General features: G+C 43.6%; 1 protein-coding gene across 1 annotated transcript; it reads right to left on the bottom strand.

Annotated features, from left to right (window-relative positions):
• Positions 1–17463: 17463 nt before the first annotated feature.
• Positions 17464–18895, bottom strand: LOC146177400 (uncharacterized). Its single transcript, XM_084581546.1, has 2 exons — positions 18609–18895; positions 17464–17818 (listed from the first exon to the last, which is right to left on the bottom strand). The coding sequence occupies exons 1-2, from the start codon at positions 18893–18895 to the stop codon at positions 17464–17466; spliced, it is 642 nt and encodes a 213-aa protein (XP_084437672.1).
• Positions 18896–19148: the final 253 nt, after the last annotated feature.

Here is a 19148-nt window from a genome sequence, read left to right as displayed (position 1 = left end):
GAAGAGTACACATGCCCTCATTCCCCCGTGTACATTCCCACTCCCTCGTAACTTAACGAGATTGGAGGAGGTTTCCCTTAGAAGGATAAGAGCTGGGGCGGCCCTTACCCCGTCGGTAAAATTCCGATGGGAATCGCAAGCTGAGATCGGACTAACCACATGCCCAAAGTGTTCCACACCAGCTGCAGAAGTGGATGTTCGCCACCTGCTATGGACTTGTGCAGGGACTAGGGAATCAAGGACACAGATTCTGCGCGAAGTGGGTCTAACCACAACAAGGGAAGAGGACTTTTCTAAATGGCTCACCGACAACGCTAAGAGCGGGAGCCTGCTCCGGTTCCTCACGGAAAACCATTTACATGAGTTTATATAATATGCCTTATGGCAAGTTTGCGTACAAAAAAAAGGTAGTTCTCATTCTGTGTCTGCGGAAGAGGCTCTCACTAAAACCATATATCAGTATTTTGCCATAAAAGTGCAGCAAAAGCACCATAGGATACTAGTACCGAAAAAAATTGATAACACATTCTGAGCTCCACTTATAATAATGCAGCTTCAAGCCAACATCATTGTTTGGCATATCTCTAAATACTATAGTTCACCAAATAGGCTGCATGCAGCTATAATGGGAAGTCCAAAAATGCTTCAAAGTGATTGACATGAAATGTTCTCTTTTTTTTAAGGCCTGACAAGGTGCATATGAAGTGCACTTGTTTTCGGAGCCAAAAGAAGGCATCGAAGCCCTATGAGGTCTGCCTTAAATGTAAAAGATGTGGGTGAGTAGCATCCGCAAGATGCGGTTGTCCAGTTGGTGCCAGTGGAGGGTGTAGCCACAGTGTAGCCGCAATAAAGCTGGTGTTGATACTAAAAGGCAGTGGATACAAAGAACCACCACCAGAGGTGGCATGCACTGAGCTGCCACAGCAGTGGAGGCGCCCTCGTAGCAGCCCACTTGCACCGCTACCTTTGCAGTTTGTGGACTGGAGGAGTGTGCGACAAGGTCGCCTCTGAAAGCCTATAAACAGTAGGTTCTATGATGCAGGGTAGAACGCCCAACCATTTCAAGAACTTTTTTCGAGGATAAGAACACTCGGGGCAAATGTTGGTGAGTTGTGTCCTTCGTCATTTTCAAGACACCTGGAAAGCGTTGAGCTTGTTGAAGCATCGTCAAGACTAGGACCGACACCAATTGCCACTCCTATGCAGTATCTGATGCCTCTCGTGCCACATGGATTTCAAGTCTACGTGGCACCAGAAAGGACAGCTGAAATGCCGACACCACCATGACTGTTTCAGTCATGTCACCAGTGGCACCTGCAAGATGAGGACTTCCCTGCCGCTGAAGCAGCCATCCTTAAGGTATTTTCACCTTTTACCTGGAGGCTGGAGATAACCAAGTAAATGGCCTCCTGGTCTATTTCGTGCATGGCTCAATGACAGCGAGAATGCACTTGATGCAGTACAGTTTGATACCACTCAAGAAAAAGTTCCATACGCCCTCCAAATGACCCTGTGGTTAATCGTAGGGAGTGTCATTGCGCGAAGTGGCAGATGCAAGGCAGTTAACGACAGCTTAATCGAATTGAATGTGGCGCTATGAAAATATGTCGACATCTTTTTCTAGTGAGAGTCAATCGCTGGGCAAAATCACTTTTTTCTTTAGTTGTATCCAACCATAATGTGGCTTCCGTGTTGTGCTGTTTCCGTCACACCTTTTGCATTGAGAACGTAGCTTCACCAAATCGCATTGCAGTCTGTTTTGTAAGAAGAAATAAAAATAGATAGTGACATATTAATCAGAAGCAAAGGAAGCAACAACTATCACGTGATAAGTTTAAGTAGCAGCTGTCCATCATAACGATTTCATTATTTCAGTGGCAGACCAGTACCTTTCACTTCAAGCATTATTACACTCGCTCAGATTTTTAACTAATTGTTCATGCAAGCCTCGGGGGAAACAAAAATTTTGATGTGTGATTGCTAGACCACTTTGCATAAAAGCAGCCTGAAAATGTCCCTTTTTCTGCAGAAAAATATTTAAGCCATCTACGTAAAATTGTAGAACCACATCAAAGACCACGGCTAATATAAGTAAGTCTGAGGTGGCAAACTGTCTAAACATTCTTTTTATTACCGGAGATTGCAAGTATCCAACCAAGAGGCCATCCATCTCGAAAGAAAACACGAGGCAGCAGTCTGGCACCGAGCTGTAGAAGAGAGCTCGCATCTATCGATTGACTGCGTCGTCATTAGGTGTTGTCGTCAAGAGGCAGATGTGGACAAAAAAGGCCTCCATAACCTGACTGCAGACAAAGACCTGTCCCGTGTCAGGGCTGTTCAGTAAGTAAGATCTCATTTTATTAAGCACAGGAAATGAATTTCAAACAACACATGGCATCATGGGTAGTGCTGTGAAACCTCGTGTGTGCATGTTGAATAGCCCAACCGCCGACTATGAGAAGTAAATTTAATCATAGTTTATCTGAAATTACCAGAGGTCAAATGTTTCCCCTCAGAAAATGAAAAATGAATATCAACAGGTGTGGAGCATGTGACATGACATACAGTAGGTTGCCTGGAGAGCTCACCATTAGAAACTCGGCAAAGTATGCGGACATCTTGGATGGTGGTTGTAGTGAAATCTTCATTTCAGTAAAAAAAAAAGAGATAACCATTTGTCAGACAAATAATGGGCTTCTTTTCGTTGGCTTCATGATGTGCCCCTCAAACCGTGCCTTTCGGTGACTTCCAAAGTCCTGCTCACCACCCGCAGTTGTACGACAGGTTCGGAGCTGGTCACCGCAGCCTCCCGTCGTAGTGGGGTAGATAATAGCCATTCGGTATTGGAAGGTTGGAGCTCAGGGCACATGTGTAGGATATGCGCTAACTTGGCCTTTTTGGTATTGCAAAGCGTGCATTCGAGGGTGTACAGGGACGTCTCGGGAAAAAAGCATTATCCTTTATAGACCTTTTCAAAAAGAGGTCAAAGGGTGTGGCCATATTTCACATCGGGTTATGCTCGTAGAATGGGAAAGAGCTGTTCATTCAGCTCCCCTGTGCTCTCCCACAACCAAAAATTGTTTGCTCAGTTAGGTTGTCAAAATGTATATTTGTGGTTAATCCCGATTCCTAGCACACTGCATTCTCGTGATAGTGGATTGTAATGATGCAATGCAAGTCAGTAGATTCCATCAGTTAGAGGGCTTCCTTCTGAAAGCATTTGATTCTTTACTGTGGAATTATATCCATATATATGTACCAAGTCAGATTGAGAACAGCATGTGTTTTTTTCCTTTATCTTCATTATTTGATTAGCCGAGTGCCCTGCAATGCAGTGCGAACGGTTCTTTATTTGGTATTGACCAGGCGAGTGCACCCAGTTTTGTTCTGTATGGAAGTTCGTCTTGAGATGGAAGAAAAATATTCGCCTCTTTTATGGTTGTTATTGCAGGTACGGCATTGCGAATGAGTAGCCGGCTGTGCAGCTGTATGTGGCTGTGATGAAAGCCAGGGGCCATGACGTTGAGGCCTTTCGAACGGGTTGGTTGTGGACCCCTCGTGTCCCTGGTTGGGAGCTTCACTCCTTCACATGGCCTACTTGAGGTGAAGTGCCCTACAGTTTAAAGGGAAAAACTCCCGACAATATTAGAGATGGGCACTGCCTCAAGAAGGACAGCATGAATGTGTTTAGACTGGACCGCAGCCATGACTACTATTATAATTGCCTTGGCCAGATGGCTTCGTCTGGTCTGGTCTGTTTTGTTGTTTTTTCTGATCAGTTCGAAATCATCGACCGCATACAGTTTTCTGCTCAAGACTGGGCTGTCGCAAGGCGAAAGCTTGATGAGTTCTTTTTTTCTGTGCTGTTGCTATACTTGGCCTATAATGTTCCTTAATGCATAGTGTCTCTAAAATAAAGACTATGCTCATAATATTGTTATGAAGCTAACGAAGAAGCGACCAGTAGCACAGGACGTGCTACTGTTAGGCCCACAGCCATTAGTATCATTTCATCTGTCGTTATGTAGCCCTGTTCATTGACTTTCCACTCCGTATTATTATCGTTGAAGAAATGTAGACACCATATTTTTGCAGTTTTTTTCTCTCCCATCCACTGCAACATTAAAGCAAGGCTGTCTCAAAAGCCAGGAGGTGACGAGTATCGCATGATCTACTTGTGTCGTCCCTGGTTACCAAGCAACAAGGGATGAAGATCCTTCAGACCTTGCTGCTTTACCCGAGTGACTAATGAAGCCAAGCACTACTGCTCAGTTCCTACATCCATTCCTAATGTGTACTAGGTATATGGTAAATTTACGGATAACTTGGATTTTCTCGCATGCACATCATATTCTGTATGTTGCATCATGTAGCTTTTGCCCTCTTTCATGTCCGTGTTAACAATGACTGTCACGGTTATGAGAAAAGGGTAATGGGTTGTACAGCTATCATATTCAGAAAGTTCAGTGCCAATTTTCAAGCATCGCTTATTTTGCAGTCACATAATTAGGATCAAGGCTCAGAAAAAGCAGAACAAAGCTTGCCTTTTATTGCGGCAGGAGCAAATTTGTGAACACTCATTCATCCGATGGCTGCACCAGTGGTGAATGGAAGTTTGTTAAAATAGTGCGCACAATCCACATTTCGTTTATGATGGGTCCCAGAGAAAGCGGTACAGGCCTATCAAAGATATGAAAACTTTTGATGCGTTGTATCCGTCGCTCCACATGTATGCGTAGCGATGCAGTTTCTTCAGTTTCTGTTATCTACTTTTCACTGAATTGATCTCTTCTGAGGAAAGGCGGGTTTTTCAAACCCACCTTGATCGTTTCAAGTTGCAAGTGATTGCAACTTGTTGCAAGGGATTGCCTCAGCTCTTGTGCTTCTCTTTATCCGGTACAGTCCCATGTGCATTGAGGCGGCTGTGAAACCAAGGAGCTGTTGTCCATTTCGATATCTGGACATGCTGTTTGTACATGAAACGTTCCAGAATGTTCGTCACAAATGTCGTCAGCTTGCATTCCACTAGTCGTTATTATTTCTGTATTCAGAGCAACATTCTGTACGCAACGCTCTTTTGGTGGCCTCCTTTACACCTTACTTTGCTTTTGTGCAAAGCTAAATATGGGTGGCATCGCATCATCCTTCAGGCGCCTTGTGTCGGAAGCATAGTTTGCGTAAAAGTCGCTATCGACAAAGTGCTTTCAGCACACCTTTGTGTGCTTGTTTATGCTGAACCCCTTGCCTTCGTCTCTCCTTAGGGCGACAATCCATGTTTTTTAACCAGGATTTGTGGGGAACCCTAGGAAAGAAACCTACAAAAGTACAGCCTACTTAGTAATTGGTCAGGATGCACAATGTAAAAGCACAAATAAACATGCACTTTGAAAAGCAATGATATCTGATGTGTAGTCTTCTTTCACATTCATCAAGGTAATGAAATGAGAAGTAAACTTTTTTTTCACCTGTTTAGTACATGAACAGCCACAATACCCAGTTTGCGTGGTTTGCCTCTAGCTCGTATAGTTTTCTGAAAACCTTATGGCTTCCCTTAAGATGAAAATGTGTTGGAAGGTAAGACGACCCCCAGTCCTGGGCTTTGGCAGGGGTGTGCAAAAAGGGCACCATGCCCCCCCCCCCCCCCACCCCCTCCGTCTCCTCCTAGCCACACCAGCCTATAGGGGTCCTTGATGAGCTGTGCAGCCTGTTTAGTGCTCCCCCCCCCCCCCTCCTGCATGTGAAAAAATCTTGTCGACACCCATGTTCCCAATCCTTCAACAACCATTTCAGTTTTAGGGGAGGTCGTAAGGGCAAGGCCTACACTATGGGAGCCAGAAGCAAACCACACAGTCTGGTTACTTTTGACAAAGGCGGTACAGTTTAAGACAGAATAATGTGGACCACAGTTGTGGCGTCAGGCTCGTATAAGCTTCTACTAGCATAGTAATGTGTCTTTTACGTCTACAGAGGAAGAGAACCTTCGCATGTTCATTACCCAATGCGAGGCAAGAGTTGAAACCACGGAGTGTAGCCTTTAATATTTTGTCTGCAGATGCTTCACTCTGGCACAAATTTCGCGGCATGCGTGTGCACAGGAAAATTTTATTCATTGCTATGTAGTCGGTTGTCGAGCTCGGTGCGGGGCGCGCGAGCTACCTAGTTCATCTGAGGCTTCCCAGGCTTCAGCGGCTGCTTCTCGGAGTGCTCGACAGGCCCTAGCTTCTCGCGCCGAGCGGCAGCGCATTCCGGCATGGCCTGCGAAGACCATGTCGAATCGTGAGACCAACACTGCTCACTTTAGTCATGTAGCTGGATGTAGTCACCCCTGCGACGTCATCGGAATCTCCCGGCGGCTGCGCGGAAGGCACCGCACCGGCCGGTTCCTTGGTGGCCGGTACGCGTAGCGCACAGCTGTAGCTGCAGAGGCAGTCACCATCGAGTGTGTGGTGACGGATGCGAACGTCCGAACGCCGGATCTCATCACGGCGTGGTCCGCATCGCACCGCTGGCAAGGCAAGTTGGAAGACGCGCGGCGGAACACGCCACAGTACGTGCACAAGGGCACATCACATGCCGCCCGCACGCTCTCGCTAGAACTACAGCGACGGCGGACGTGTGCGACACTATAGGGCCTAGAATATTCTAGGCACTATAGCGACACCCTCGTACTCGCACTGCAGAGTCAACTCGGCCACGTCCAGGAAATTCCGAACAGACTTGGTACAGGCGTCCACTGTGGTTTGACAGTTACTATGCCTTTCCTTCTTTCTTTCTCCTCTTTTCTTTCATTTTATATTTACGTGTTAGATTTTACGTTTCAATAATGTTCATTTTCATGTCTAGCAAAACTATAAAGAATGAACAGGCAGTGGAACTTTATTATATTTCTCAGATCAAAGTTTACTGCGACTATTATGGGTTGTCTGAAAGAAAAGTCTATCCGCGTTTCACCCACTTGAGAAGCCGTATGAAAATATCGAACATCCTTCGGTAGAAGTGGTCCTGCGCATTTCTGAAATTGCAAAATAGACGATGGATGTCAGCTCTTTGTTGACATGACAAAACTGTCTAAGCCAATATGCTTTCAATGCTACGGTACTGATAAGGCTGATGAACCAATTCTGGGGGGGCAGTTTAGGCCGCTAAAGAGCGATTAGGCGAAAGCGTTTACAGCGCGGTTGTCCTCAGCTCTCTAATATGACACCGCCTTTTCCTTATTGCACCTCCTATAAGACCCCTCCTTTTCCTAAGCATTACTTTGCTATGTTCACACAATTCTGTCCGCAGAACGTGTCCGAAAAATCAAGGGTGGCAGTTCCTAGCCCTACGGGGCTCGGATGGTAGGTCAACGCCGCATGCAGCGGGTGCCAGCCAGCCACCAAATTTTTATCTGTTGTAGGCCGTCATTGCACCCAACTCCGCTTAGGTGGTGGACGATGGCGGTTGCGACGCGCGTCTTTCCCTCCCTCTTCTCTTTATTTCTTCTCTACTTTCTCTCTTCTGTCCGCACAAGGCAGCGGAGGTGGCTCAGCTACAGAACTAGCAGCAGGCCCGTGCACTTTAATGCAATAGCGTTAAGGGTCCCGTGTCGCAGAAAAGTCGGTGTCGTCGTCGACGGCCGCCGTCCCGCGTCGTCCGGCATTGGCCGTGAGCGAAAAATAGCAGAAGCATTAATAAAGAAAAACGAGTAGGAAAAATCGCTGACCTGAGGAATCGAACGTGGGCCTAGGGAGTGCGAGGCGAGCACGCTAACGACTCCGCCGCGCCAGCTTGTTTTTTTTTTCTTTATTGCTAAATGAACATGACAAAATATACAGCACAACATATTTACAAGGTTGGCAGGCCGCTTGCCGGCCGCGAAAAATGCAGTCGTTTCATTTTGTAAAGATTTCTAAACATCACCTCAATTTGAGCATAACATTCTATATCTTTCAAAACATCACGTATTTTCGCAATGCACTGAGCAAAATATTCATACACGGATCTGGCACGAATGTCACCGTGCCGGTAATCCATAGCACTGAGCCACACAGAATGCAGACCCAGCAGGAATATGGCATCGTAAGGTCTTGTATCGTCTTGAACTGGCAGAAACCTGATACTATGCTGTGTAAGAGGAATACCTTCTGAATGGTATGCTGCAACACGTCCCAAAAGAAGATAGGGTTCTTACACTCCAGGAACATAAGTTCGATTGTTTCTGGTTTGTTACACAAAAAACCAGTTTGTCCCCCATAGTACATATATGCCTTTTTTGTATAACCAAGTTTTAACGGGTAGGGTTGCAATGAGCCTTCGCATGCTTTTCTTTTTACTTTTTCGTGTCATCGCTTCCCATCTTCGCTCGTGGAAATGGCAATGAAAATAAATAACGAAGCGCTGATCGGCGCTGTAGAGAGGGGTGATGCTACATTCACACCAAATCGGTCTAGGGGCGGAGTTTCCGCTTTTCACGTGACCGTTGACGTCATGGCATCGGCAAAAAACACATAAAAAAATAAGCTTTGCTCCGGCGCGGCGGCTGCGCGGAAAGCGTCGCCGAGGTAAGTCGCCTGCTTCAACTTTAGAACCATAACGGCCGCTTGTGTACCCTGCACTCGTTGTAGCTAGCCAGCAGCGGGAACTTAAAATTCCTTATGCTAGCATAAGCAGACTTTCACGTTTTATTCACATTTTTTTTGCAAATCTTCGCCGAAAGATCGCGCGAACCTCGTTCAGTTTCACACTATAATATAGCTGCTGCAATAGAAATGTGAGTGATGATTATACAAACTTACTATGTGCACTCGATGTGAGCTTAGAGATATTGTTCTTGAACGATACCTTTAATTGTGATCATTCGAACCGCGCATTTGCGGAGCTACGCCGATCATCAAAATTATACGCTTATCGATCTATAGCTGCATATTGCACAACTTAATTCTATGCAGCTAATAAAATGGCACATTTTTAGCTGGCATGGCGTTTCGTCGGCACTTACCTCGATCATGCACAGAACCTTCATGATAAGGTCGTCATTGAATTCACCAGCTGGCACATATATATATATATATATATATATCCATTTTACTCTCGGGATCTTATTTTTTTCATTTTATACATATGTATATGGTCCTATACCTAATACCCCTTGTCCGTTGTTATGCTGTGCTCATATTTTCTTCTAGCTGCAGCTCAGGTGTTTCATGCAGTCTTCAATATCATATCCTGGAGCAAAAAATAATGGTTTGCTTCCACTCACTAACAATATTAATTAAACCGTCAAGAAAAAGAAATAAAGAAAATAAGCTAATTATAACAGTACTGTTTACCATGTCTCTCACAGCAGCATTTTTATTATGCCTGCTCTCATTCGATCATACCGTTCTAATTTAAACAATTCAATTTTTTTTAACAGGACAAAAATCTTGACCAACTAGTTAAGCTCGTGGGCCTATTCTGGACCTAACTGGCTCAAGCTGGAACCAACTGAGGATTTTCCCATAAGCTATACCCTAAATGGTGAAGATTTCTGCTTGATATAATTAAAAACAAAATCTCAGAACTGAAAGCATAACCTCATGTCGTTTATAAATTTAGCAGAACATACAGTACCTGTAGCTTTCACACCATGCATCAACTTTTCTATGCAAGTAAAAGCAATCGATGCATTGATTTTCTCGAAGAAGGCATGATATGCAGGGAAGACTTCGAAGTCATTAAAAATTCAAGTTCATTTATTATGTACATTATTTACATTGAAATGAACACAATTTCATTACAGAGAACAAAAAAAATGAAGCCATATGCAGGAATTAAAGACAGAGATGAACTATGCATGCAATAAAAAATGCGCCAGAAACATACTCTAATTTCCAGATATATAGTCTGCACTGTCTATAAAAACCAGCTAAAGAAAGGATAATTCGCATATGGCATACATTGCGTGTAACTCAGGTGTATGCATAGCAATAATGGCATAACATGGTAAACACTCTTTTTTTTTTGAAGTATTATGAGTGCTTTTCAATGCACACCATTGCCATCACGTGTGCAGGGCAAAGACCTCTGCCATATACATCAGCTAATTAACGGTTTCTTGTGCCAGCTGCATCCGCCTAGTCCTCACAAACTTCCTGATCCCATCCGCCCACCTTTCTGCCTCCCTCTGTGACGTTTGCCTTCTCTTGAAATGCAGTCAGTTACCCTATAGCAACCATCGGCTAGCTTGCCCGAATATTAAATGCCCTGCCATGTCCATTTCTTCTTGGTTTCAACTAGCATATTAATAACTCACGTTTATTCCTGACCACTCTCTGTGCTCACTTACTGTCTCTTAGTGTTAAACCTATCGTTTTCTATATCAAAACTGTCTGCATTGTCTAAAAGTTCTGTTGAAACCTTTTTTTTAGCCTTCTCATTGCTGCCCAATAGGCAGTACCGAAAAGATACAGCTGTCACATATACTATTTACTTCTTGAGGTATACTACTGGGCAGCTGTCATTCATGATCTGAGAGCTAGTACCTGCCAAATGTACTCCAAGTCAATTTTATTTTTCTAATTATTTGACTGCCATCGAAGAGACAGGCGATTGTTATACCTGTTTATAAGACAGATTTCCTAACCACTTCCAGGTCCTTGCTTTCTATTGTAAACTCCTATTTGCTATCCTAGCCTATTAAGTGTTACTTTCATTTTCTCCATATAAAATTTTGGCCCTATTGCTCTACCTTGCCTGTCTAAATTCGTCCCCTGAGTTACTTTGCAAGGCACCAGTATCAATGAATCACAGGTTACTAAGGCGTCATCCTATACCCTTCAGTTAAAAAAACAAAACAAAAACGGCTGAATTATTTGGTGAAATGAGAGATAGGGTAAAACTGTGCCTTTCTAAGTCAATGATTGTAATGGGGTCATTTGTCGTGCAGTTGCCTTCGTTGAGGGAGAGGCTTCAGAGATGAACATTCCTTTACTGGTGAACTTTGTACATGCAAGGCAGAACTCTACGGCACAGAATTGGCCAGCCTTCTGAAAGCACAGTAAAAAAATAATTCGTTTCGGAGAGAACTTCCTCGTTATGACAATGATAAAAAATTGAAGTGCACTTTTCCCAACCTTCCACAATTTTTCTATGCATTTCTGAAGGCCCTGGAGGAACTGCTGGCTCAGACACTGCAGCCCCAGAGATTTCTGTTGAGTCTTTATGGTCATGGAATGTTGACGCGGTCGATACCTTCTCATCAAGCTCTGTTCGTTTAAACTTTTCAGGACGCGTCATGGAATCGAAGACCAATGTAGCTGGTGTCAAACAGATAAAAGTTGGACCCAGATATATGCTGTGACATATAAGCGGCACTTTACAGAAAAAAAAATACATTTTCTCATGTCCTGCAAATTTTTGCCGCTGATGAATATATGCATAATACTGCTTTTACAACATATATATTGTAACAGCAAATTCAATTAACATCATTAAGCTGCCGTCAACACCATTTTTAATATTTTCTTCCCGCGCGCTTCAACAAAGAAATACTGAGTACTTCCGAAATACCGCGAAATACCGAGTGCATATGCATACGCGCACACGCACGCACGCACGCACGCACACACACACACACACACACACACACACACACACACAGACATACACACACACACACACACACACACACACACACACACACACATATAGGGCTCCTGATATCATTCTTGAATCTTTATGCATGTGCATGCAGATTTGTATATGTAGTTACAGGCAGTTACAGAAAGGCTAAATTACTAACGCTAGTTGAATGAAAAAAAAAAGAAAATCGGCTAGGTATAACCATCATCAATTTCAAATCTTGCACATACCGAGTTGTCATTCTTCCAGTATTCTTCGCCGAGGATGCAGATTTTTACAACTTCTTTCTCTACCCGGAAAGGCACGCGTCCATAAGAATTTTTCCGTCATATGATGAATCATGGAGAACATGTAAAGAGGTACGCATTTATTAGATTCGTATAAATGACTCACATACACACACACACATACACTCTCTCTCTCTCTTTCGCGCGCACGCAAATAAATTTTGCGCAATCCTTGCTACAATCGAAAAGCGAAATTATTGCTCTTATGTACAGTATAAAGTTCACATTAAAGCATTGCACAGTTCGCCTTAATGCTGCCGTGCTGCAGCGAAATGGCGCAAGAAAAATCGAGTAATGCTTGCATGCGTATACACATACATATATTACTGGCTAGAAGCGCCGTCACTGTGAAAGGAACTTACCTTTGGGTGACGCATCGAACTCTCGTGAAGTCCGCACAGCTATACTTTACGTTGTCAGCCGAGATCTCTCCGACTTTTTACAATCTTCTTCGCATTTCAGGTATCAATGTCAGTAGCCTCCCTCCTCATGTATGTCGCTGAGGTAGCGTCGCAAAATGCGTGCCTGACGTTCAGGATCGTCACTCGTGGTCGCGAGGAAACAGTGGAATGGATAGAGAAGATCGAGAAGCGCGCGCACGGATCCACGGCCAGTTTTTATGGTATGTATTTCTTGCCGACGCCATGACGTCACTGATCACGTGAAAAGCGGAGGCCCCGCCCCTAGACCAATTTGGTGTGAATGTAGCATCACCCTGTAGAGAGGCGGCCATCGCTGCGGCTTGCCGGGCACAAGTCGCATAAAAACAAATTGATAAAAGAAGCGCTCTGGAAGGAAGTCGCAACGGAATTATTGCCAGGAGTGCCAATCGAAGGTAAGTTGATAAATATGCATGACTAACTGCATTGATTAATTGAAATGTGTTCACAAACTGCCGTTTTTAATCATGCAGAGGGCGTAATATTTGTGCACAAGAGGTGGAAATCTCTTCGGGACAAGTTCCGCCGACTCTACAACGACTCACAGCAAAGAAAAAAAAGCGGCGCCGGCGCCGAAGAAGTGGCCGACAACGACATTTCTTGGCCATACTATAATTTCCTGCTATTCCTGAAGGACACCATAGACAGCAGGCCGTAAGTTCACTGATAATTATTAATTGCCATATCGAGCTGTTCGCAAAAATTGTTAATTCTGTCTTGCCAACGCAATTTACACCTGCGTAGTGAAGCGAGCATAATCAGGCGAAATGCACGACTTTGCATACAAACGTGAGCACAAACCTGTACAGCCATGTTTAGAGCGCTGGAGCTATTGTATGCTGAGTAAAAGATAAAAATGTTTAAAAGCAGGTTCTGCTTTTCGTGGAGAGTTCGCGCGCGCCGACTGTATATATCGCGTCGATATGAGCTACACCGCGCGCCGGCCGCTCGCGCGGTGCATTTTCAGTTTTTTATTTTTCTCAAGACTTTGCCATCAGGCATAACGAAAAAAAAATCTCAATCGCGCGAGCGGCCGGTGCGCAGTACGTTTAGCTCATATGGTCGCAATAGTAGATCTGTGTGGCCTCAGTCGGTGCGCGAAAAGCAACGAGCAATGGTATGATGGCACCGATCGCTTAAGGCAGAAAAATGAATTGCAGGCAGAATCATACATTTATTTATGGCTTTCTATTTTTGGTTACTGTTTTCTAACAGCTTTTCCAATCAAATAAATTATGCAGTTTTTCAGGCTGGTTGCCTGTTAATGAAAATGGTTCTTCTGTTATACATATTTTGGTCGCATACATTCCTACTGATAACTAAGATTGGCAATTGTGCATATTTTAACTTGCTCAAGGTACTTTAGGCAAGCTTCACCATCGCACTTGTCAGCTGATAGAAGCCAACTCTATTTGTGCTCGCGTTATATTCGTGCAAAATGCGGTACTTGTTTCAAAATATTTAAAACTTTATTTCTTACTTTTGTTAGGCTCATGAACATGTGTTCGTCTTTCTTGTCACCATTTATTTTTACGGAAAAATAAGTTATGCAGGACTACAAACATCAGTGTGATCAGCATTATAATAAAACACTAAGTGTAACCACAGCTTTAATGATGTTTAAGTAATAGGAGGAATCCTCGTGGAAGATCTATATGTGTTTTGGTTTGCAAACTTGATCAGTTAAACTTGTCAGATTGAATTGTGCTCCTGGTTTATGCTGCTTTATGGCAATGGCAGTTTCAGAAAAATTTCCTTCACTGCTCTCTGCTCATTGTGCCTAATTACTCAAGTTGGCCTTCAAAACAACAGTGAAACTTGGAATACTTTATAATACCTGGGGTTGTTCAACATCACCTGATATTGCGCAGCACACACATGTGCATTCCATGCACTTTTTCTTCCCGTAAACATTGATTCTAGCACTCTTTCTGGATGCAGTGACGCTTATCTAGCAGGAAAAAATGCATTATTGGAGAGTTTACATTGAAAGAGTTTTCCACCACTTGTATTAGTCTCATGGTATTTAAACTAAAAATTGACTCTGCGGTGATAGTTAGGACCTGCATAGCTGTGCAGACTTGCATGTCAATCCGAATTTTCAAAAAGCTCTCATAAGACATAAAAGTATACTTCTATTTTCAGTGAAAGTAGCATTGTTGTTTGAATGAGGCATTCAATCAGAGGTTTATTACTGCAAATGTAAAGAAATGATGGCGTGGCACTGAAATAACTGCCTTCCCTGATATGTTGCACATCATAGGCCTTGCAGATCTGTCAAGCCAAACAGAAAAGCTGGAAATTGCCTCTACGACAGCATGTAAGCTCCGCTAGTAACCAGAAGAGAGGAGTGGCAACAGTAGAGTACTTTTTATTAGTAACTCAATGACTCAAGTTCCAAGGATGGGTAACCAGCTATTAAGCTTCCATTTATTACAGCCCCTAGAGTGCCATCAGAAAAATAGTTGCAAAAGAATGAAAGACAAAGCACTGCACTGATGCTATCAACACCTGTATTGAGCTGAAACCTAGGACGCAGCAATGCACTGTGGAAAGAAGCAACGAATAATATTAGTTTGTCATATACTAAATTTGACTTTTAGGGATTGTGGAAGGCATTCAGTTTAATCCGTACAATGGCAGTCACAGAAGCATTACAAAAAAATGATACGGTTTTAAAAAGGTAAAAGGATTTTGTTCACATATGAGAAACTCATGTACACAGGGTCATGAAGCACTATGAACTTAATAATGTGTATGAGTCTGTAAAAAAGATGCAAAAATGGCAAGGATATACAGAAAAACAGCGTACAGCATGGAAGTAAGTTCAGGAGCAATGGTCCTAAGCGACCGGTAACAAGTGACTGGCAAAAGTTTTCGAGATGTACAGAAAACATTTTTATAAGCAATGACAACTAGTATGCAAGTTCATGCGTTATATGCATGTTTTATGTTTGCTCTTTTCATATATGCAGGACTTCAGGCAACTACAAGCCTCGGCAAATGAGCAATGAAGCTGGATCCAGCAGCGCATCAACCTTGGTGTCCGAGGCGCACTTAATGCTGAGCGCCAGTGTTGTTCCCGAGGCCAGTGTAGTGCTAGAGTGCAGTGAAGGGCATCAACACAGCACCAATACTGTAGAAGTTGAAGGAGCGGACCCTTTTGAAGATTGGGATTTGGATGCCTTGTCTGAGCATGCTTCCCCACCGCAGCACTCGCCAGTGCGGGAAGTTCTTATGCCCCAGCCAGTGCCTACACAAGAAAAGAGGCGTAAAAAACAGATAAGGCTGACGATGCCACGTTAGCCAGCCATGTTGGGAAACTTACAGACGCACTCCATACAATAAGCAAAGAGCATGATGAATGCAGCCTTTTCGTTCTATCTGTAGCGAAAAGACTAAAAAGGCTACCGGTGGCTGAGCAAACCCGCATGCAAATAAGGATCCTGGAACTTTTCCAGAACCTGTCCCAATAAAAGATGGGCATATTGATATGCGTTCCCACATATGAGTGAATGAGTCTTGCTTGAACATTTAACTGACTTTTCATCTGATGCACAGAATATAAAAAAACCACAAATAGCTGCTTTGTTTCTGAGAAAAGAATCAATTATCTCTAGTGCGTGTAGTACAAAGGCAGCACTAATATGGCTAAAACAATACAGGTGTTTGAAGAAACATACATGCATTAAACCCCCAGATAAGCTTGCAGGAAGCCATGATAGAAAACAACTGCCCATGCAAGTAACATGCTAAATATGTGTACACAGTTAAAGTAGCTTGCCCCAGTGTGCCCGTAGCAGGAAACTTTAATCATGCTAAGGAGCAATGTTAATTTCCAAGAATAATTTCCTCCTTTTCTTGTAATAGACTTTGCATGAACACAAAGAGCATACTTGCAATCAATAAATCCCCATTGGATGGCTATTCCCATCCTGCCCATTTTTTCATGCGGAGCATTGATTGCTTTTTTTAGCCATGCATGCATATAAACTTCATCAACCCAAGGCTTTTCTGTCCTGCTCAAAAATGTGGCTCTATTATGCTCATGGATTCCTGCTACTTCACTTCCTGTCAGCTTATTGCAATAGAGACAATACAATTTTCAAGTGGCAAGGAAATACCCTTGCTACGATGAGGTTTGTGAAAAAGAAAAGATACATGAAGATTCAAGCACTTAAGCCTGGCAGGAACTTGTTACCAGGTTTAGAGAAAAGCCATAGCCTCTCAGCTTTGCTTGCTGTACACAAAACTATCCAACATTTTTGTCACAAAGAAATAGGTACTGCATATAGGGAACCTGCACTGCATAGGTAGCGCTGTAATTGTCCTGCAGCGTGACTCAAAAATGCTGCTGTTAGCTACTTGGTTCACGATATACGACCGAGCACGTTCAACAGCATTATAGATACGCGTTTGACAGATAACGTCGTTGCCCAAGCGCTTTGGATGTATCCTAGTTGTCTGACACACGTCACACAAAGCTTCGACAGAGCGTGCAATATGATCCTGTAAGCTCATGCAGGTGGCGTGAAAATGCCCTAAAAAGCTAAAAAGCCGCCTCAGAGGTATTTGCTCTTCTCGCTAGGATATGTGTTACGGCGTGGCGATCGACACAGAAAACTTCATTGCAGGTTGCCTTAAGCAAAAAAAAGAAAAAAATATATGCGGGCTCTTTTCTCCACATCAGTAAGCATAATTCGACTGATCTTAAGGTGTTGAAGAGCCTCGCGTGAAATGATATGTGCTTGGTGTGCAGTCGGCTGTGGATGCACGAATTTTCACTAGAACCTCCAGCTTTTCCCCTTACTGCTGGCTCCAGTAGTTGTTGTTGTCTGCTGTTAGCAATAATGCAACAATAAATCATTGTAGTAAACAGAGATATTGCTATAGGAAACAGTGCCATGACTGTTTACTGTTGTGTGGTCATACTTTGTAACCAGAACAAAGTGGGCTCGACTGAACCACCAAACCTGAGTTCCCAAATACCAATGCCTGTAAGCAGAAGGCACAAGTTAGAGCAGCCCATCTTTATATGCTTAAGCATGTTACCTTTGCTAGCACGCATGAGGCTACTGTTTTGGCACTCGTCTCAATGCAGCATCCATCGAGACTCCTGGTTGCTGCCACTGTCAGGAGACTTCGCCAACAGCGCTGTAGAAGTAGGCAGCAAACAAATCTCTAGCTTTAGCGGCATCAGATTGGTGGTTTCTGGTGTGTGTAGGAGCAAGTGAGAAGTACCGGGGCTGCGAACCATCCCCCAATGCCCCTTGGATGCCTTGCCGCCAATGTCCTCCCACAACGTTCCCAATTGCGTCCTCTCTATCTGTGAACTTTTCCGCTCTAGGATTTCTCACAGTTAGGAAGTTGTGCAAGACAGAAGCGGCGTTGACAACATCGTCAACATTCTCGGGGCGCAGTGGGATAGTCCGCAATAGTACTCGCCACCTTGCCGCAGTTATGCCGAAAGCATTTTCAGCGCACCTTCTGAAAAAAAAGACCATTTCAGCCCATAGTAATGTGAAAAGCTTGCCATGTTCAGCACACATATATTTAAATACATCCAGACAGGGGTATACGGATACAGTCAAGGGAATATGATACTATGAAAATGCATTTATTCGAACTTCTGGCTTCAAACCCTATAGCAAGAGCCAGCACCACTTGTGCCAACATCCTGGTGCTATACCATAAAGAAAGGCTGTTTTTTCCTAGTTTTTGTTCTGCTGTTTCAACTTGGCCGGTGCAAGGGCGTGCTCACTAATGTGAAGGTCTTGTTTGAAGCCTGTGGTTTCTTATGAAAGTACAACTCTCCCAACTAAACTCTTGAAAGAAGACGTTGTCTTCATTCTCTATCCAGGGGTGCAAGGAGTTCAAACAATGCTTACTGATACCAAATTTTTCATTTTGCATATGTCTAGGCTTCCAGTTTCCTACCTTCTGACCACTTTCAAAATGATACTGGGACAAATGTGGCTCCAGCACATGCACGCTGCTTTGCCAGTATTTTCTGTCACCTTCAGATTTCCAGCGTCCCCAGCCAAAAGCAGTGTGAAAAACATACTGGCTTCATACTGGAAGATGCTGGAGGGCACTGGTTTTTACAATAATGAACCCAATTACTTTTGCACAGATACTTCGGAACTAACCATGGAGACTATTGCAAAATATCTCATTTCAATTCGGATAAGGTAAGAAATTTGCAAATTACGCCTCTTTCTATAACTTGATTACAATTACGCTTTATAAAGTCAGATCAAACAATGGTAATATATACCGTGCTCTGCTCAATCTGTAATTGAAGATCCGCTTCTGGTCATTTAGGCACCTTGACGGGTATGGCCGCATGTAATCCGTGCGCAGCATGAATAGCTCGTCACCGACGAAAGCATACGGTGCAACTGTTCGTGACTTGGGCAGTTTCCCACGCCTAGGGATGTCGAGAATGCCATCATTCAGGTCACGACCAAAGGCACATTTCTTTAAAGTTCCACCATCACTAAGCCGGCCTTCTGCGCTCACATCGATGAGGATGTACTTGCAATGACTGTCCACAACTGCCATGAGCCCCACTGAGTGTGTGCCCTAAAATGAAAAGCATTGCACATAATGAACTGAAAGACTGTGCAAGTGACCGCACACCATACAATATAAATGTAATGACCCAAAAGCCAAATTCAACTGCAATAAATAATATAGCAGTCCATGCATCTACTAGAGCTCTGTAGTAATGAACAAAATGTTGGTGCCAATCGTATGAAATGCACTGTCGAAGCAACTTTAGCTTTCGAGGTGAGGCATAATTAATGAGGTATAA

Source organism: Amblyomma maculatum, chromosome 10, assembly GCF_055883805.1.
Source record: "Amblyomma maculatum isolate TAMU_Amacu chromosome 10, ASM5588380v1, whole genome shotgun sequence".
NCBI lineage: Eukaryota > Metazoa > Arthropoda > Arachnida > Ixodida > Ixodidae > Amblyomma > Amblyomma maculatum.
This window is presented reverse-complemented; position numbering and strand designations above follow the sequence as displayed.